This window comes from Corticium candelabrum, chromosome 10 (genome assembly GCF_963422355.1).
Source record: "Corticium candelabrum chromosome 10, ooCorCand1.1, whole genome shotgun sequence".
Classification (NCBI taxonomy): domain Eukaryota; kingdom Metazoa; phylum Porifera; class Homoscleromorpha; order Homosclerophorida; family Plakinidae; genus Corticium; species Corticium candelabrum.
Genome location: NC_085094.1, coordinates 3356891 through 3379050, shown reverse-complemented (window position 1 = coordinate 3379050; position 22160 = coordinate 3356891). Strand labels below are relative to the sequence as shown.

Genomic DNA, 22160 nt, shown 5'->3' with positions numbered 1-22160 from the left:
AGTCGCACACGACGAAAGCGCGCAAAGTAGAAACTGTTGACGATCGTCGACTCCGTTTGAAGCTTCAAACATTGGCACTGCATGTCGCCAATAGCCGGGCTCGTGAGAGTGAGGAGAAGCGCTCCACTAGGCTTGAAGCGGTTGCTAGACAGGTCGCTAGAAGACGAGCTCGTGAAACCGACGAGGAGCGCGTTGTCAGGCTTCAAACGGTGTCTGCGCGTAGTGCCGCTAAGCGAGCTCGTGAAACTGACGACGAGCGTGTAGTCAGGCTTCAACAGATGGCTACACGTGATTCCGATAGACGAGCTCGTGAAACTGACGAAGAGCGTGCTGTCAGGCTTCAAGCCGTGTCTTCATATGTTTCTGATAGACGAGCTCGTGAAACTGACGAAGAGCGTGCCGCTACGCTCCGATTAGTCGCTGAACAGGTCTCTACTACACGAGCACCATTCCGATACCCGACCACCATTCCGAAACTCCTGGGCAGAACAGTGATCGATCATAGTGCACCAAGTCAATCTCTGTCTGTCTGTCTGTCTGTTTGTCTATCCATCTGTCTGTCTTTTTCGCTGTCTGTCTGTCTGTCTGTGAGTCTGTCTGTCTGTACGTCTGTCTGTCTGTGTGTGTATGTCTGTGTGTCTGTCTGTTTGTGTGTCTGTGTGTGTGTGTGTGCGTGCGTGCGTGCGTGCGTGTGTGTGTGTGTGTGTGTGTGTGTGTGTGTGTGTGTGTGTGTGTGTGTGTGTGTGTGTGTGTGTTTCTCTCTGTCTGTCCATTTGTCTGTCCGTCTGTCAAAGTAAAATCCGTCCGTCTGTCTGTCAGTCAGTCTCCCAATCGTCTATCATCACATAACAATTCAATACCTTGCTCTTTTCCATCTCTAGCAATCCTCAACAATTCCTGATAATAATGCTGATGTCTTGTATCAGGCAGCGACGGATCACGACACGCCAAACTCGAACAAGCACTTGCATACCTGCCATACAATACAAAAAGCAATTCAAATTTTTTAAAATATTAAAATGCATACTTGTCAGTATGATCCAATTTCAGCAAACAGTCTGCTAATGGAACAAGAACGTTGGCAGTAAGAAGATGCCAACTTTCTGCGTCTTGAATTTGACACGAGTCGGTTAGTAAAGGTTCCGCTCGTTCAAACTCCCCACGACTCCTGAGACAACAAATACAAAAATCCAACAAATATTCAAAAGTAGAAATATAATTAATTTAAAATTAAAATAAAATTAATTACAAATAAAAATATAATTAATTTAAAATAAAAATGAAATTAATTATTATTAAAATAAAATAAATTAAAATTAAAAATAAAACTAATTAAAATTAAAATAAAATTAAGGCTTAAATGTAATTAAATAATAAAAAATAATTTAAAATTAATTAATCAATTGTTTTTGGCATAATTTAATTTAAAAATTAATTTTTAATTATTTTTAATATTTTCAAATTAATTAAGTTAAAGCTTTAATGTAATTACATATTTTTAAAATTTTAATTTAATTATTTAATTAATTAATTAATTATTTTAATAAAATTAATTAAGGTTTTAATTACACAAAATTGTTTATGTCCAAGTAACGACTGATTCAGATACAAACTCATTTAACTAAACTTGTCAAATTAATATTAATTTGTTTTAAGTCGTCGTCACTTTGAGTTACACCAACATGCTGAAATAGCTTGAAAACGTTTGCTAGTAAATGCAATTAAGACAGACACACAGACAGACAAACAGAGACAGACAGACACACAGACACACAGAAAGACAGACACCACACACACACACACACACACACACACACACAGACACAGACACAGACACAGACACACACACACACACACACACACACACACACACACACACACACACACACACACCACACATACACACACACACACACACACACACACACACACACACACACACACACACAGTGACACACACACACACACACACACACACACACACACACACACACACACACACACACGCAGTGACACACACACACACACACACACACACACACACACACACACACGGTGACACACACAATCTCACACACACACACACACACACACACACACACACACACACACACACACACACACACACACACACACACACACACACACACACACACACACACACACACACACACAAACACACCACACACACACACACACACACACACACACACACACACACACACACACACACACACACACGTGGAGACGGAAATTGACTAAACTACTACCAGCCGTTGACATACTTGTTCCACCTAACGCTTTTCTGTAGTCTTCAAAGTATTGCAATAAAACAGAAAGTCCTTCAGAGTTAATCTCATCTTGGAGTGAGGAGCTATCAACGAAAAAAGCAGAAGCACTCTAGACGGTTGACAAAATCAATTTCCAGCATTAGGAATGATACATCAAGATCAATATAGAAGTGACATACACAAACATAGATTCTTGTCGGATCTGACAAATGCTAGAGTTGGTTGGAAAATGTCGGATGTCCGGCTGCTATTTCCAGGCCTGCCATGCGTGTGATGAGTGAAATGGCGATGCAGATGACGATTGAATGGACAGACAGTATGCTTCACTAAATGTCAGGTGACTCCTCTAGACAAAGAAGTGGCTGCATGAACGTACAAGTTTAGAAACAGATAGACAGGCAGACGAACAGGCAAGCAACAGACAAAGTGCAAACGAATGTGTTTGTGTGTCTAGCTTATCGAGCGTTACGTTAAAACAACACACGCCAAGCCTCACCATCCATACACTCTGGATGTCCTCGGCGTTTTCTTTATCGACAAGAAGTCGACATTCACCGACATCTGCAACAGGTAACCACACGACACAGTCACGACATCCTTCTATCACTCATTCCACAAACATCCATCATATCAGGCAGCTCTTATGGCATGGCTCTAGGCCGACCGATTGGGTTGGCATTCTGAGTGAAGGTCTCAAGATTGCACCCCCAGAAGCACCAGTCACAGGCTACATGGTATTACATCGGCTGTTTATGATATTTTAATGTGTGATTTTTGTATGTTTTTGTTTCAGTTTGGGAAAGGTGTCTATTTTGCTGATATCTGTTCAAAGAGTGCGAACTATTGTTTTGCTACTCGCTCGAAAAACGTCGGTCTTCTTCTACTTTGTGATGTTCGTTTAGCGTCGTCTAGCTGCAGATTATGATGCAGATCAGCTGCTGCGTGGAAAGCAGAGTGTTATGGGGAAAGGAAGGATTGCACCTGATCCAGGGAATATACACACAATGTGAGGAGACAGATTGAACAGATTGAGACAGATGGATGGACAGACAGACAGACAGATGGACAGATAGATAGACAGACAGACAGACAAACAGATGGACAGATAGATAGACAGACCTACAGACAGACAAACACACATACATACAAATTTATATTTGTGCAGGTCTGATGGTTGTGTCGTTCCTCTCGGTCCAACTTGTGATACCAAAGTACATAACCCACACGGCTACACACTCGACTGCAACGGTGAGTCGACCGTCCTACGCACCTCTCGTGATCAGCCATGGACAACAGACTAACATTTGTATTTTCGTCATAGAGTACGTCATATATGATGTGAAGCAGGTAAAATGCACGAATGTAATACATGACTCCATCTATCAATAAAACAAATAATGATTAATTAGTAACTAATACCTATAATAATATAATTAATTATTATTGATATTTAATATAATACAAAATAATATAATCAGCATAAGAATTTGATGTGTAGTCACTAAAGTGAGTGAGAGTTGGTCGACTAGAATCCTGATGCATACATACATGCGTACACTGTGTCTGATATGGACAAGAGGCATGAGTTTGTTTGTGTCTGTCATGGTTAGCTAAGACGTGTGTCCTCAATTTAACATGTTTCCATGTTTACAGGATTGTTGATATTGGAGATAAAATATTGCAAAATTAATAATCAATTATTTAAATAAATAAATAATTAATTAATTAAATACATAAATAATTAGAAACATTAAATGCAAATATTGACTTCAATAGACACATGACGGTGACATGATGTTTTCTTGTAGATCAAGATGCGTTATCTGGTGAAAGTGAGATTCAATTTCAAATACAGACATGGGCATAATTATGGAGCCACCCCTCATATCAGCCGAGGCAGGAAAATCACAAGAACATTGCAGATTTATGAATATACCTGCTGACCCGCCTAAAGCTGCATCTGATTCTACATCAAATCATGCTAATTGAGTATTGATATTGTTTTGATTGGACGCTTTGACAACTCATAGCAACAAAACGATTAAGGGATGACCAGACTAACCAGACTAACCAGGCCCCCCATGCATTACCATGTCAGGATTTCGCTCTCTTTGAAGAAATTTGTGGCTTTTAAAAAAGCCGGTTTAGTTCAACGGGCACACACACACTCCAAATAACCCACACACACTCCGTTAAATTCTCAATACTTGGTTGCTCCTCCTCTCGCTCCTCCTCTCGCTCGTCCTAGAGCCTCAATTCGTCTTGGGACACTCTCTATCAGGTTGTTATTAATCCCTGGGGTATTTCGCGCCAAGCCATCTGCACTGCTTCCCACAACTCTCGTTCGGTTTCGGGATGTTTTTCATTTGCCCGAACCTTCAGAACATGCCATAGATTTTCAATGGGGTTTGCATCTGGCGACTTAGCAGGCCAGTCCAAGACAGTAACCTCGTTGTCCCGCAGCCATTGCCTGGTCGAGCGCAAGGTGTGAATTGTCGCGTTGTCTTGCTGCAAGATAAAATCTTCACCGACTAAACGACGAGCATCTGGCAGCATGACATCACCCAGGATCTGTCGGTAGTCTTCTGAATTGAGACGGCCTCGTATGCGATGAAGAGAGCCTAGACCTTGAAAGCTGATGCAACCCCATAGCATAATGCTCGTTGGATGCTGCACTACTGGCTGACAAGATTCTGCGCTAAATTCCTCCCCTTTTCTCCGCCACACGTACAGGCAGCCATCACTTCCGATGCTGATTTTCACCTCATCGGAAAAGACAACACGTTTCCAGTCTTCCAACGTCCAGCCACGATGGGTGACCGCCCACGCACGTCGACATCGCTGATGTTCACGATTCAACTGCGGCTTCTTGCGTGGACGGCGAGCACAGATTCCTTTTTCCCTGAGACGGCGAGTGATGGTTCTTCGGGACGATGACTTGCCACATGCCGCTGAAAGTCTACCTTGCAACCGTGTCGTCGTCACCTTTCTGTCAGTAAGTGCAAGTCGTTCGAGTAAACGATCCTCCCTAGCCGACGTTGATCTTTTCCTTCCAGATCGCTTGATGTAATCACTACTGCCTTCTTCCCATCGTTTCACGCACTTCTGTACTGCCCCACGAGACTTTCCTACCAATCTGGCAATTTCACGATGAGACAAGCCCGTCTGGTGGAGACCTTCGATCTTGCCTCTAGAACGTGGGCCGAGTTGGCGAGCGCTTGCCATTTGGAAATTGCTTAGCGCTCAATGGAAACAGCTGATTTCTCTATAACAGTCGCCCTATTTGTGTACATTGTTGCAAACCTAAAGTCACTCCGTCAGCAATCTTTGCTAACTGGACTGTGACAGGAAGGACTGGACAGGACATTAGCACTGCAGAACAAGTTTCAGCAATGCAGAACAGTGACCAACGAATTTTAGTCTCAATTGCTGGTCTAGACCGTTGTTGTGACGTCACAAGAGCAGATGAGAATAGACTCACAATATGCAAGTAAACTGAAACCTATAGCCTCTATTTAATCTTTGAGTATGTCTTCTAAAATAAACAAAGTCATTTTATTGTTTAGAAGCTTTTTGAAAATGATTTTGATTATTAACTTTCAAATTTACTGATTGAACTGGCAGCAAGAAGCAGTCGTGTGTCTCGACAGGTCACACATCTCCTGCAATCTCAGACATGTGGATGGCACAATCAGAGCCATTACCTCACCATTATGACTTGTTTTAATTTACTACAAAGTGCAGCTGTCACTGTAGATGCATCTACTTGGACTGTCTGAGAAAGTCTAATAACTTCTTAATCTGGGTCACATGCTCAGGGTGGCTCCATAATTATGCCCATGTCTCTAGCTATCAGCAGTTCAATACAAAACAACTAAACTTTTGTCTTTACTGTATCTTCTATATACACTATTTGTACAATGACTTCCATTATAATGAGTGTTCATCTTGTAAGAAGAGGCTGAGGTTTGTGTGTCTGTCCTTCACTCGTGGTGTGATATCATACTGTACAAGTCGACATAAATGAACGTATTGGTGGCTGCTTGACATCCTGCCACATCCAGTCGATGATGAAATATCAGAGATGATCACGTTGAAGTGAACCTAGAGACACAATCAACGTCTCATCGGTGTGTATTTGATATACTGAATTATATGTGAGTCAAGAGACACTTAAGTGGTCGATTTATGTTCTAACTATCTTGTGACTGTTTGCGCTCAGTTGTATGTTTCTGTTTTTGTATGTCTGTTGCTTGTGTGTCTGTCTGTATTTGTGCTGCTCTACAATTGTTTTCTTTCCACTCACACTCATGCATACACATTTGAACTCAACAGATTCACCAACAGTATGTCATCCAACTTAATGATGTTACCTTGTTCTAAGGCAGTTACATCATTGCTTTGTGTGTAATTTCAATCAGTCGTGTCATCCTATCAATAACCATCTTGTTCACAAGCAATCCACTGTCATCAAAACTTTCTTACTTTCTGATGATATTTTCTTCTGGATGATAGTCTTCTACATATATTGTAGCTGCACACAACGATAAGGCTGTTGGTTCGCAGCAAGCACAGTGTGTTGTCTTGTTTCTCTTATTTCCTTTTCCCGTCCACATATAGATAATTACTTCTTTGTTTCAGAGCAAACAACAATTATTGTTATGTATAGGATTATCACTCTGTATGACTCGTGTTCCAATCAGTTTGTGCCAAGCTTAGATTAAATCTCTCTCCTGACTTTTCCTCCCACTCCAGCTTTATCACAAGCGACCAACAACTGCTGAACTGTAGCATGTTGGTTTTGATCTGTCCAGGCTGACAAAACTTTACGTGATTTCGCTTTCAACGTGTAAATTGGTTGGTCGCATTCCCTTAGCACTCCTTCTGAAACACCAAGGTGTATACCTAGTTCATGCCAACAATGTCCAACGTTTTCAGCTACTATTTCTTTGATGAGTGGAGTGACCCTGTCAGAGTCACCAGGTGGAGTCTTTTCAGATGCTGCATCAGGCAACATCAAGTAACTCAAATGCTTTTGAGGTTCAGATGGAATGCGAGCAACAAGTAGAGCATCATACAATTCACATACCATCACTTGGTTGTCTCTTGACTCTAACCACTCACTTAATATGCAGAATGCCGGTGGCTGGACAAAACTGGAGTCAGAAATGTTTTGCTGTAGCTTTGATAACGTAGACTGGTCAGTACCAAATATGATACTTGGTAGGTTAGGCCAGAACTCTCCAATATCTACTGCTATCGGTTGGAGATCCGTTTGACTTACTGGAGTCACATGTTTAGAGCACAAGACTTGAGAAAGAGGAATGCCATTCTTTACACTTGGACACACTAAATGAATACAAACATATACACTCTACGTGACCAACAGTATTTATACATGTTGTTACCTTCTTTTATTGCTTGCTCATGTTTTACCATCTCTGCACTGCATCTTCCAGCTACAGTGTCTACTGCAAACGGTCCCCATGTTTCATCTGGTATCAAATAGATACATCGATTGAGGGGAGACTTTGTACTTGTAGAAGAACTTCCACTGTAGATGAATCTATCAGGGAGAACACCAGGAACAGACTGGAGAAGATCCTCCATGTCTGACACACAACGAAGAAGAACATGCCACAATCTGCCAACACTGTGATGTGACTTGACTACTCTACCACTGAGACAGATAGAGCCAGGTGAAGTATTCTTGCTGCAATTGATAAGCAAAGTCACTGCACCATAACACATCAGCAGTCCACTGCTCCAGTGACGAATAAAATTGGAGTGACGATGGCAACGAGCAGACAGTCGTTCAAACAAACCCAATGGACGTTCATATGCAAATGAGTATTCCACTGCAACTTGTATGACTCCATGTGGTATATCTAGAGGCCAAAGGTCACTAACATCCTCTGGTTTCTCATCATTGAGTAACCATGGCAACAACAAGCCACCATCATGTTGTTTTAGCTTAGAAATCACTTGGCAACTGTCTGTTTGCTCTTGATGACGATTTTGTTCTATTGTGTGACCAGATGAATCTGATGTCGGGTTGGTGCTACTTGGCGGAGCTAAAGTGATCTGACGTCTTCCCAGAGCGTGTGCCAGTTCCTGAACTACATCATCTGATGAGCCAGTTAGATAACCAAAGTCGAGAGCAAGAAAAAGCTTAATAAACACGTCAACATGACGATCTGCAGTAAGATGGAACTCACTCCACAGTGCCAGCAGCATAGATATCCTAGCAATGCCATTAAAAACAAGATCACTTTTCATCTCCCTAAACTTCTGAGGACCTATATCTACCCCAATAAACCGATAATCATATTCTAAAGATTCGTGATCATGTCTGAAAACAGCCTTAAGTAAAGTGACCACAAATGGTGGTACAGGAAAGAGAACTTCTGCTAAAGTCGGGTGATGAGAGTAATACAGAATGCTTCCTACCTGGTTCAGGTAGTTTAGCAACTCACGACAGCTTTCTTCTGTCAGTCCGTGCTCTACACACAGTCGCATTGCATAAGAGACATCTAGAATGGGGACAGACGTGTGACGTTGTGGTGTAATCAACTTGTCTTCTACAGTTACCCATGATGACGGCAACTCTGTGTGCAGTGAAGGCATCAGCCTTTCATTACCACACAGTTGTCTTAAATGAACCTTCACACTGACCACACCCTCGTGTGTAGCTGCACTCGTCAATAGCACATTTTCTTCAACAGTTATTCGCTGAAAGTCGAAAAAGTGAAGACGTTCTGATACGTATTTGTTCTTTGGAGAATCACCAGTTGCAATGATTCGTTTCATTCGATCGATCTCAGCTTGTCTGATCTTCAAGAATTGACGTAGACGAGTGTGCAGATGTTCACTCCACTTTCTACTCATTTCTTCTCTTGACGTGTCGACCATCAGATCAACTTTACTCACAACAATAGCAATGTGAGCTCTGCTGTTTCTGTCATACACAACTTGCAGGAAATCTGCAATATTTTGTCGAAAACATTGTTGAGTAAACTTATACTGATTGCTGTCAACAACAATCAATACCAATGAATTGTCACTGATGAACAGCTGGTTAGTTAGCATGTACGCTCTATGGCCACCACTGTCAAGGAGTTTGCATTCTATTTTATCATCCAGCTTCATCACTTTTTCTACTACCCCTATAGTTCTCTTATCGGCTTCTGCCAGAAATGGTTTACCACTCTCCAGTGCTTCAACGAAGCTTGTTTTTCCTGCCATTGTAGTTCCCATCACTAGAATCTTGATTCTGCCACGTCGCACTCCACCCACCTTATCCAGCTCACGGAAATATTCTCTTATAGAATCAATGCCTTGCTTGCACACTTCAATGGGTGGAAACACTAATGGGCATCCATCAACCCTCAATTCCTTAAGTTTGGAGCTAAAGACAAATTCCTTAGGAAGACGAGTGACTGAAGTTCCTGATATGTCGACTTGCTCAATTTTGACTTCTACAAGTACATATGACAACAATTGTTAAGCAAAACAAAACATTGAGTAACACAAGTACATATAGTGTAGACTGAAACCCAATAATCATTTTACAAAGAAACAAATACAAGTAAGTTTCAATCACTTCATTCATTAGACATCCTGTCTTATCATCTTGATAACACACTTCACCTCTCTTTTACTCCATTATCTATTATGCTATACACTCTTATCTGTTAGTCTACTAAACACAACATTTATCATATTCACATCAGAAAGCAGCAAACTTGCCAACTATGTGCATGCCACACTTACCATCCATAATTAAGACGAAATCATCCAACACTCTAGTTTAACCTTACAAACGTAAATAAGTTAATGACTAACTAAAATGGTTACGGATTTTATTGTACAAGTGCAATCGACAATGTGAAATGCAACTAATTTATTAGTAAGTTACTTATTGATTAACAAACAATGACATATCATCTATAAACCTATTTCGTTGCATGTTGTCAAGTGTATTCATACTGTTGCTAGGATTATTTTTAGAGCATCGAGGCATTACACATAGCAATGGGTCAATACGCATAGCAACGGGTTAATACACATAGTAACAGTGTATTTACACGTGAATACACGTAAAAACCTCTGTATTGTAATGGCTCAAATGTTTGTTAATATATAGAATGTGGCAAGAGAGAGGCGACATGCAACAAAACACTTACAACATGGCAGGATCGACAATACCACAATACTCCCCTCGACTACTCACGCTTCCCTCCAAAATTAGCCTTTGCTTTGCCTATACAACACCATACTTCATCACATTTTAGACACAATTGGAACTACCCGTCACCTCTCACTCTTACTGACATAACTCACACTCCAACAATTCTCCAACAATTACAGTCAAACAAGTCAAAGTTAACTAGCCTATTTATGCCTGTTAATTAAGCCGATTGGCTGATAAGAAAGTGACCTGAAAAAGTTTAAGATAACATATGTTATAAATACTATACTTGATTAAACAAATAATTATCGCTTTCATAAACGACACTTTGAACACACATGACGGACAAATGACAATGTAACATCAAAAATGATTGAACACTACAACTGTTGAACATTATCTAAAGACAACAAGAACAAGAAAGGCAAACACACAGACAAACTTTCAAGACCATAAAATATAAGTACCGTAAATGGTAAATGCCACAGATGCTTATTAATGTATATCAAACAAATCTATAGCCTTTGTGCTTGATTGAGAGCCCAAGCGCCTAGTCAAACAGAGGCGATTGCGAGGCTTCAACAAGACATTTTTAGTTATGAAGTTGACAGTACTTAATTCCACAACCAACCATCCCAGCTCCCAAACTATCAACCATTGAATGATACATGTACTTATCAGATCACACCTGTACAAAACTTCTCTCACATCTTCCCCATATGACATCGAATAAGCACATTTGGCCAAATATAGCCTTGCCAAATTAGGTAAAGTAACAGTGCAAAAACAAGAAAGGACAATAATTTGGGCAAAGACACTTAACTCTCTAATAATGTTTGTTAACAACACTTAAGTTGTATTGTGTTTGATATACAACACTGGCTAGCTGGCTTTACAGACAGCCACTTATTCAGACATTTAGGAGTAAATTACTACTATCACAACAAACAAATTGAACAAATTTTTCTTATTATTAGAAACAAGCAAACTTGCTTCAGAGTAACAATGCATAATATAATGAATGTCACTCAAGAAAGTATTGTACATGACTAAATTAGTGGTATCTTTCTCTAGTTAGAACAGTCACAAGTCATATTACTATTTACCTGTATTTGGTACACTTTCTATACCACAATTGCTTAGATCCAATCTCCACAAGTTCAGTCCATTCCATATATTGTTGGGAAGACACAACAATCTCTCGTTACCAGATAAATTCAATGTTCGTAAATGTTTCCACTGCAAACATGAAACTGTTGGAAATACTTCTAGTTTGATTTCTGACAAATCCAGCTCTTCCAGATCAAGAAGATCATTCAATTCAGCTGGCAGCTGCTGTATGTTACACCAACTCAAATTTAACTCTTTCAACTTGGTAAGACCTGTACATGAGAATGTCTGAAGATTTTCGTTCCATGACAAATCCAGCTCTTCTAGATCATGAAGATCATTCAATTCAGCTGGCAGCTGCTGTATGTTACACCAACTCAAATTTAACTTTTTCAACTTGGTAAGACCTGTACATGAGAATGTCTGAAGATTTTTGTTCTCTGACAAATTCAGCTCTTTTAGATCATGAAAATCATTCCATTCAGCTGGCAGCTGCTGTATGTTACACCCCCACAAATTTAACTTTTTCAACTTGGTAAGACCTGTACATGAGAATGTCTGAAGATTTTTGTTCTCTGACAAATTCAGCTCTTCTAGATCATGAAGATCATTCCATTCAGCTGGCAGCTGCTGTATGTTACACCAACTCAAACTTAACTTTTTCAACTTGGTAAGACCTGTACATGAGAATGGCTGAAGATTTCTGTTCCATGACAAATCCAGCTCTTCTAGATCATGAAGATCATTCCATTCAGCTGGCAGCTGCTTTACGTTACACTTACTCAAATTTAACTTTTTCAACTTGGTAAGACCTGTACATGAGAATGGCTGAAGATTTTCGTTCCGTGACAAATCCAGCTCTTCTAGATCATGAAGATCATTCAATTCAGCTGGCAGCTGCTGTATGTTACACCCACTCAAATTTAACTTTTTCAACTTGGTAAGACCTGTACATGAGAATGGCTGAAGATTTTCGTTCCGTGACAAATCCAGCTCTTCTAGATCATGAAGATCATTCCATTCAGCTGGCAGCTGCTGTATGTTACACCAACTCAAACTTAACTTTTTCAACTTGGTAAGACCTGTACATGAGAATGGCTGAAGATTTTCGTTCCGTGACAAATCCAGCTCTTCTAGATCATGAAGATCATTCAATTCAGCTGGCAGCTGCTGTATGTTACACCCACTCAAATTTAACTTTTTCAACTTGGTAAGACCTGTACATGAGAATGGCTGAAGATTTTCGTTCCGTGACAAATCCAGCTCTTCTAGATCATGAAGATCATTCCATTCAGCTGGCAGCTGCTGTATGTTACACCCACTCAAACTTAACTTTTTCAACTTGGTAAGACCTGTACATGAGAATGGCTGAAGATTTCTGTTCCATGACAAATCCAGCTCTTCTAGATCATGAAGATCATTCCATTCAGCTGGCAGCTGCTTTACGTTACACTTACTCAAATTTAACTTTTTCAACTTGGTAAGACCTGTACATGAGAATGGCTGAAGATTTTCGTTCCGTGACAAATCCAGCTCTTCTAGATCATGAAGATCATTCCATTCAGCTGGCAGCTGCTGTATGTTACACCAACTCAAACTTAACTTTTTCAACTTGGTAAGACCTGTACATGAGAATGTCTGAAGATTTCTGTTCCATGACAAATCCAGCTCTTCTAGATCATGAAGATCATTCAATTCAGCTGGCAGCTGCTGTATGTTACACCAACTCAAACTTAACTTTTTCAACTTGGTAAGACCTGTACATGAGAATGTCTGAAGATTTCTGTTCCATGACAAATCCAGCTCTTCTAGATCATGAAGATCATTCCATTCAGCTGGCAGCTGCTGTATGTTACACCAACTCAAACTTAACTTTTTCAACTTGGTAAGACCTGTACATGAGAATGGCTGAAGATTTCTGTTCCATGACAAATCCAGCTCTTCTAGATCATGAAGATCATTCCATTCAGCTGGCAGCTGCTGTATGTTACACCAACTCAAACTTAACTTTTTCAACTTGGTAAGACCTGTACATGAGAATGGCTGAAGATTTTCGTTCCGTGACAAATCCAGCTCTTCTAGATCATGAAGATCATTCAATTCAGCTGGCAGCTGCTGTATGTTACACCCACTCAAATTTAACTTTTTCAACTTGGTAAGACCTGTACATGAGAATGGCTGAAGATTTTCGTTCCGTGACAAATCCAGCTCTTCTAGATCATGAAGATCATTCCATTCAGCTGGCAGCTGCTGTATGTTACACCCACTCAAACTTAACTTTTTCAACTTGGTAAGACCTGTACATGAGAATGGCTGAAGATTTCTGTTCCATGACAAATCCAGCTCTTCTAGATCATGAAGATCATTCCATTCAGCTGGCAGCTGCTTTACGTTACACTTACTCAAATTTAACTTTTTCAACTTGGTAAGACCTGTACATGAGAATGGCTGAAGATTTTCGTTCCGTGACAAATCCAGCTCTTCTAGATCATGAAGATCATTCCATTCAGCTGGCAGCTGCTGTATGTTACACCAACTCAAACTTAACTTTTTCAACTTGGTAAGACCTGTACATGAGAATGTCTGAAGATTTCTGTTCCATGACAAATCCAGCTCTTCTAGATCATGAAGATCATTCAATTCAGCTGGCAGCTGCTGTATGTTACACCAACTCAAACTTAACTTTTTCAACTTGGTAAGACCTGTACATGAGAATGTCTGAAGATTTCTGTTCCATGACAAATCCAGCTCTTCTAGATCATGAAGATCATTCCATTCAGCTGGCAGCTGCTGTATGTTACACCAACTCAAACTTAACTTTTTCAACTTGGTAAGACCTGTACATGAGAATGGCTGAAGATTTCTGTTCCATGACAAATCCAGCTCTTCTAGATCATGAAGATCATTCAATTCAGCTGGCAGCTGCTGTATGTTACACCAACTCAAACTTAACTTTTTCAACTTGGTAAGACCTGTACATGAGAATGTCTGAAGATTTCTGTTCCATGACAAATCCAGCTCTTCTAGATCATGAAGATCATTCCATTCAGCTGGCAGCTGCTGTATGTTACACCCACTCAAACTTAACTTTTTCAACTTGGTAAGACCTGTACATGAGAATGGCTGAAGATTTCTGTTCCATGACAAATCCAGCTCTTCTAGATCATGAAGATCATTCCATTCAGCTGGCAGCTGCTTTACGTTACACTTACTCAAATTTAACTTTTTCAACTTGGTAAGACCTGTACATGAGAATGGCTGAAGATTTTCGTTCCATGACAAATCCAGCTTTTCTAGATCATGAAGATCATTCCATTCAGCTGGCAGCTGCTGTATGTTACACCCACTCAAATTTAACTTTTTCAACTTGGTAAGACCTGTACATGAGAATGTCTGAAGATTTTCGTTCTCTGACAAATCCAGCTCTTCTAGATCATGAAGATCATTCCATTCAGCTGGCAGCTGCTGTATGTTACACACACTCAAATTGAACTTTTTCAACTTGGTAAGACCTGTACATGAGAATGTCTGAAGATTTTCGTTCCATGACAAATCCAGCTCTTCTAGATCATGAAGATCATTCCATTCAGCTGGCAGCTGTTGTATGTTACACCCACTCAAATTTAACTTTTTCAACTTGGTAAGACCTGTACATGAGAATGTCTCAAGATTTTTGTTCTGTGACAAATTCAGCTCTTCTAGATCATGAAGATCATTCCATTCAGCTGGCAGCTGCTGTATGTTACACCAACTCAAATTTAACTTTTTCAACTTGGTAAGACCTGTACATGAGAATGTCGCAAGATTTCTGTTCTGTGACAAATTCAGCTCTTCTAGATCATTCAAGACTGTTGCCTCTCTTATCATCTCTGTGTTGCAATATTTGAAAGACTGCAGATAGTTGCGTGCTAAATTCACTTTGCACAGTTTCACATTGTTGCAGATCATAGACAAAGTTGCTTGTGTCAAACCACATGCCACCATTTCCACTTCCACAAGAGTACTGGGCAGTTGACATGACATTAGCTCATCAAACAGCAATGGATTGCCACGGTTACCACACACAGACAAAACCTTGAGACATGGAAGAAGAGAAACAACAGTTGGGACCTCCTGGACACCAATGGCTGCAAGCCGCCGTGAGAAGTAGGAAGTTGGGGAAGTTCTGGAATTGTGGTAATCACTTGTATGCAAATGAATTTCTTCTAGTTTCCTCAGTTTGGCAATGCCTTCGGGTATAGAGTGTATGTGGTCTGTACAAAGTTTCAATACCTCCAGTCCGCTCGTCTCACATATTTCTTCAGGAAATGCAAACAAGTGTGCATCTAGAAGATCCAATTCCAACCTGTTGTGCTCGTTAACTTTCGGTAAAAACATTTCCAACTGTCGCGCCTCAACGTGTGGCAACGCCATGAGATCATGCGACTCGTAGCTCAAGACGATATCACGTGACATGCTATCGCATTACGCACTGATATCAACGATTAGCCAAAACGATGAGTCACATGATCATTCACATGACTGTTTTGTACACGTCCGTTTATTTGCGTGTTTACCGTCCCCTTGTTTCTACTTTTCCTAAGTCGTTTTATCTTTACTTGTAATCTAGATCGATTAATCCTAGCTAGAAGCCCTAGCTGTCATGGAAGTAAACATGCAAACTTCCTAGTAGTCTAGATTACGTATATAGGCCTGGTATAGGTAGTCGTCGTTTTGCGATCGTGATCAAGACAATTGAAATGTACAGTCTAGGTATGCACTCAGTTCCGTTGTAACGACAGTGCTATGGTATTTACTGATATAGAAATTGATATCAACAAACATTGACTATCAACAGTGTTAGATGCAGCACAGTGTAGTAAAGGATTGATCTTACTGTAGTACGGGACGTGTGAATAGTTGACTGTAAGTGGCATTCAACTCCTGAAGGTGTTTCTCGGTGGTCACGTCTAGCAATACACACAGTCCCTAGCTACAATACAAAAGTAGGGGCGACGGAAGTTCATGAAGCGTCCTCGTCGCCGTTTGCTCAATAAACGAATCGTTCCTGGACTCATCTGTAGTCGGACACGGAAACGATTGAAACTGGTTGTGGGGAGGAGAAATTTGAAATTTGTATACACACACGCCCGCGCCAGCCCTCCCGCTCGCCCGCCCCCCCCCCACACACACACACGGATAAACAAACAAACAAACAAACACACACACACACACAGGACAAACACACAGACAAACACAAATGCGCACATGGACACACACTTACACACACATACCATCTCATCTGTTGATTCTCTTTCTTCTTTTCCAGGAGATTTAACATCATATCTCTAATGCTTCTACCAGAACATCTAACCTATCACGTCTATGTACTGCATAATACGTAGCACAGTGTTGTATGAATTGATCATGTGATTCTAGTATCACTAACCATTAGTACATGCTATACATACGTAGAGCTGTGTTCACAGTTGTTTGCTTCTAGTTACTGGTCTGTTTCGATACTATAGTAGAAGCACTGAATATTAAAGATGAAAGTTGACCTTCATTTCGTGTTCATCCTGTAATGATAAATGTGTGTAGTGGTGGACAAGGTATGTGCATGCACATGCACTTACACACGTGCACACACACGCACACACAGAAACACACACACACACACACACACACACACACACACACACACACACACACACACACACACACACACACACACACACACACACTGACACTCACACTGACACACACACACCTTAAAACTTTCGATTTTATATTTAATAGCACAACATCCCTGCTGTCCTGCTAAAACTTCTCCTAACAACACAAAACCACACATCAAACATTTCACTATATAGAACCTCCAATTTCGTCTCCACACTTGTCACCCACAGGTACCCTGTTGTCTGTGCAGGTATGACCGTCTGCTCCGTTTCCATCTCACTATGCATCGCTTGTAGCTTAATATTTCCACACAATATTTTTACTGATTGAAGCACCAACTCCACCAGAAACGTATTGGAAATAAATGCCTGGAGGAACTGCCTGAAATAAGACAAATTGAAACAGTAGAGACACGGACACAAACACACACTCGCATGGACACACACACACAGTGACACACACACACACACACACACACACACACACACACACACACACACACACACACACACACACACACAGTGACACACACACACACGCGCACACTCACATACACACACACATCAAGTCACGTGACCTGTTTCGTGCGGGTAAGGAGCTTGATAATTGATTTAATCGGAGTGTAGAATATAAGCGAGAGATTAGCTCTGTGTACAGGGAGATACCACAGACACACTGCAGTCATCTGAGACACATTGTTAATGAACCCGAGTCAACACATTTACTCCACATTCTTACATTGACTTCCCAGCATCGTGCACTGCTGCTGCTTGCCTCTCGATTGGCCGTCACTTGCAGCTCGATGTCAAGGTCTCTCTCCGCTCCAACTGCTGGAAGCTGCAGGCAAACCATTACGTTGTCGGTTTTGGACAAAGAGACTGAGGTGTTTGTGGGTGTGTGGTCATCATCGGAGGATGTAGGTGAGATGGACGAAGAGAGAACACGTTGGATAGAGAATTCCTTGGGAATTTCAATCTGTAGGGTGGAGGATAGTGGGATGCTTTGTCTGCCTGTTGAGAGCTGTAGACATACTCTCTGTATTTCACCGACGAGTAGATGACCTACAGATGTAGAAGAGTAGATAATTAGAGTGATACAACAGATAGGAAAATATGAAGATGTGTTTATCAAACTTGTGTGTTTTGTTGGAATGTGATTTCGTTATATAAACACACACACACACACACACACACACACACACACACACACACACACACACACACACACACCACACACACACACACACACACACACACACACACACACACACACACACACACACACACACACACACACACATTCACAGATATGTAAACAGACAGACAGACAAACAGACAGATAATTTATTCTCATACAGATTCTACTTGTACATATGCTAGCATTTTCTAAATACAAATCAGTCCTTGCAAACAACAAAGTCATTAACTAATGGACTTGACTTTGAATGTCAAAATCAAATAATCTATCTAAATCACCATGATTAGGTGACAGTTTGGAAAGTTTTCTAAGGATAACTTTGGCATTGCATCTTTGCACAATTGTAGAAAATCTTTTTCTACAATACGACATGAACATGGAAACATTAAGATTGCCTTGTAGATTTGCTGATTGTTGTGACAAATGCTGCAAAAACTTCTCTGCCTTTGTGCCCCACCTCCCAAAATGTTCTATCACAAGAGGAACACATCTTGATACATATCCTCCTGGAACAAGCTCTTCTCAATATTTTTTCATTTTCTTGTCTTCTCTTGTCACGGCAGCATGACCATTTCCTTGCTAGCCCTCCTAATGATGTCCTGACTCCATGCATGAGCCAGGGACACATCAATATCCAAATTCTGTCCACTATTTGGATCAAACATTGTAATGTCTGGACGGTCTTCAGTATGGATGTATTGATGTCTTGGTTCTGTTTGATGGGGAAGGTGAAGGTCAGACAGGCACTCACTCCACCCATTTAAGACTGAATGAGACCACACAGGTCCACCCTCATACTTACAGGTTAAAAGATGGTATCCGTATTTATCCAAATCATGACCACAATCACACTTTTTAATCCAATTGGTGAAAGGTAGAGCTACTCCCAACCTCAGGTAAGACGCTAAACAAAATTCATTTGTTTTTAAAGCGTACTTAGCAGAAGTGGGGATGACATCCAGCCATGCACCAGCCCCTCGTCCTTGCAGAGACCTCAACCGTGCTGCATCTCTATCAGACTGCGCTTGTATAATAATATCAGTAGCACTATCACCGCCAATCTTTGTGGATAATCCATGCTGTAATTCCTTTGGATATGAGATAAAGTTATCAAGAGACTGTCGTTCTAAATCTTCATGGTTTAACTTGACAGACAGACAGATGACGAACAAACAGACAAACAAACACACAAACAGAAGTCTGTACAAAAAACAGGTCGACAAACATGACTGCATGATGCATAAAGAATGAAAAGCACCAACAAAAACATTGTCTATTCAACAGTTAACGTTTCAGGTAAGCACACAAACAGACAGACTGATACACAAGTTGTTCATCCACACAATTTCAAAACATTTCGTTTATTACCTCCGTCACTCTTGTTGATAGAAATTGTCACATCAGGGTTGCGAGGAAGAACAACGATTCCTTGTTGTCTCCTTGGCGTCGGGACGCGATCAAGAAAGTACTGCAAAGAGCCTAACTCACATAGCAGACCACGACTGAAATACTGACCTTCAACAGAGATCTAAAGAGAAGACAATAACGAATAATATCTACAGTTTTTGTATTTGCTTGTTATATGTCTGTCCTTCTGTCTACTTGTATCGATGTAAGTATGCATGATTACCATTCTTAGTGTGTGTGTGTGTGTGTGTGTGTGTGTGTGTGTGTGTGTGTGTGTGTGTGTGTGTGTGTGTGTGTGTGTGTGTGTATGTCAGTGTGTGTGTGTGTGTGTGTGTGTGTGTGTGTGTGTGTGTGTGTGTGTGCGTGCGTGTGTGTATTTTTATTTTTAAACAAATATATTCTTATTTGTGCTAAAGCCTGCTTATGTCAGTCTGAAAAAGTAAACTAAACATAAACCCATACATCTGTACCTCTACTAGCAACAAAAATATTTACAACCATCTTTGCATTATACTTCCAAAGACAATTAGACCTTCATGTAAGTTTGCTAGTGCCTTACTAAAATGGTAAGACCGTTTGTAAGACTAGTCTTCCTTGCAATGCCTTTGATAACCTGGACTAATGCACGATACTATCGTCTTTCAAGGTAGACTGTTGCCAACCACATATGTACATATGTATAGCTTCCTCTATATCTTATAGGGTCCTACATGTGTATGTAAGTTGTCTGTTTGTCTGTCTGTCTGTCTGTATGTCTGTCTATTTGCCTATCTGTCTGTCTGTCTGCCTGCCTGTCTGCATGTCTGTCTGTCTGTCTGTCTGTCTGTCCAATACATATATTTCATACATTGAAACTAGTACACTCACACTAAACTGTAAAACAAACAAGCAAGCCTGCAGGCCCTACGCTAAAACTAACTGCTAACGCCTAAACTGTCAAAAATCTGTCTCTTTGTCTGTCTGTCTATCTGTCTGTCAAATACATATATTTGAAACATGAATCTAGCAACATACAATATGTGACTACGAGTCAAATTATACAGAATCACCTAGAGACTACAGATATCAACTACTGAACCAACTGAGAACTAAAAATTACATTTTCTAACTACTAAAGAACCCAAAGAGGCTCCAGTTATTACAACACTAATTATTGGAGATGAAAGCGGCTTGTTTTTGCGTGGACTCTGCAACCCAAGGATGACATCTTGCGTTGGATTACTCTAGCATTGCATCGCTGTAATTGAATGCTGAACCTTTTGCGCCAGTGATCCATAAATTGTGCCGAGTTGCGCCGACCATTTTTATCAAAAGATTGAGATCCAAGAGAACGTAGGTATTGGACTCCTTCATCACCCCATCTACTAAAGTGTTCAATGACTAAAGGCTTAAAGATTATTTGGTTGCCAGTTGGTAGACTTTCATCTTGATATTTGATTTCTTTTCTTTTCATCTCTTCACTTCGAAGCTACACCATCTACTTTTGAGGATGAGGGAAATACCTCTGAGCTCCAGGGATAGGCAAAAGAGATGTCTAAATCAATACTCATACCAGAAGATGTATCGAGTGCTATAATGTCTGGTCTGTTATCCGAGTTTGAGTAGCGATGTCTTGGCTCTCTCCTGTGTGGTATGTGAAGTTCACTTAGACAGTCAGCCCAAACATTTGCAATGGATTCGTGACTCCAAACTGGACCACCACCAACCTTGCATGTTTGTCAAAAATCTGTCTGTTTGTCTGTCTGTATGTCTGTCTGTCTGTCTGTCTGTATGCATGTATGTATGTATGTATGTATGTCTGTCAAGAATCTGTCTATCTGTCTGTCTGTCTGTCTGTTTATCTTTCTGTCTATCTGTTTGTATGTATGTATGTCTATCTGTCTGTCTGTCTGTCTATACCATCTCTATTTATCTACCAAACATAACTAACACAAACTGATCTACACATCAATAAAACAAACCCCACCTCACCTGTCCATGAAGTGCAAGCGTGTTTGGTCCCGGATTCATTTCACACCCACAAGCTTCCGACCACACAAGCTTCGCATCCACACTGTCCGTATCAGAAAGACTCCACAAGTCATCATCAACCTTCCCACTAATCGCACAAACATCCACCGACTTGCTCATCGCGTCATCCTCCATCTCGTTCGTTGCCTCCAGCATCGACTCAACAACCAAGTCAGTCTCAATTGCTTGTGCACACTGGCCACCCTCCACTGTCCCTTGACTATCCAATACATCAGCATTACCATCCAAGTCAAGATCCATGGAGATCATACTGACACTCGCAAACGGTGACTGAC

The 22160-nt window shown here is 40.7% G+C and overlaps 2 protein-coding genes and 1 long non-coding RNA gene across 5 annotated transcripts in view; all 3 read right to left on the bottom strand.

Moving 5' to 3' along the window:
• Window positions 1-6170: 6170 nt before the first annotated feature.
• Window positions 6171-7489, bottom strand: LOC134185710 (uncharacterized). The gene is made up of 3 exons (XR_009970816.1): window positions 6777-7489; window positions 6665-6722; window positions 6171-6395 (listed from the first exon to the last, which is right to left on the bottom strand). It is a non-coding gene; the product is annotated as an uncharacterized LOC134185710 (long non-coding RNA).
• Window positions 7490-7492: 3 nt separating this feature from the next.
• Window positions 7493-16047, bottom strand: LOC134185224 (malignant fibrous histiocytoma-amplified sequence 1 homolog). The gene is made up of 5 exons (XM_062653005.1): window positions 15375-16047; window positions 11589-11735; window positions 7700-9769; window positions 7546-7640; window positions 7493-7510 (listed from the first exon to the last, which is right to left on the bottom strand). Exons 1-5 carry the CDS (start codon window positions 16045-16047, stop codon window positions 7493-7495), a joined length of 3003 nt encoding a protein of 1000 aa, XP_062508989.1.
• A 963-nt stretch (window positions 16048-17010) lies between these two features.
• The window catches only part of LOC134186166 (uncharacterized), a 5259-nt gene continuing 109 nt past the window's right edge, over window positions 17011-22160 (bottom strand). Inside the window, exons 1-7 of one of the 3 annotated variants that reach the window (XM_062654087.1) lie at window positions 21826-22160; window positions 19816-19975; window positions 17989-18311; window positions 17828-17925; window positions 17468-17631; window positions 17342-17403; window positions 17011-17150 (exon numbers count right to left, since the gene is read on the bottom strand). The exon at window positions 21826-22160 is cut by the window's right edge and continues 109 nt beyond it. In XM_062654087.1, coding sequence (XP_062510071.1) covers window positions 17115-17150; window positions 17342-17403; window positions 17468-17631; window positions 17828-17925; window positions 17989-18311; window positions 19816-19975; window positions 21826-22134 — 1152 coding nt within the window. In that variant the 5' untranslated portion in view covers window positions 22135-22160 and the 3' untranslated portion in view covers window positions 17011-17114. Of the gene's footprint in view, window positions 17151-17341; window positions 17632-17827; window positions 17936-17988; window positions 18312-19815; window positions 19976-21825 lie in introns of those variants that run through there. The other 2 variants (XM_062654086.1, XR_009970914.1) reach the window with 2 other exon arrangements.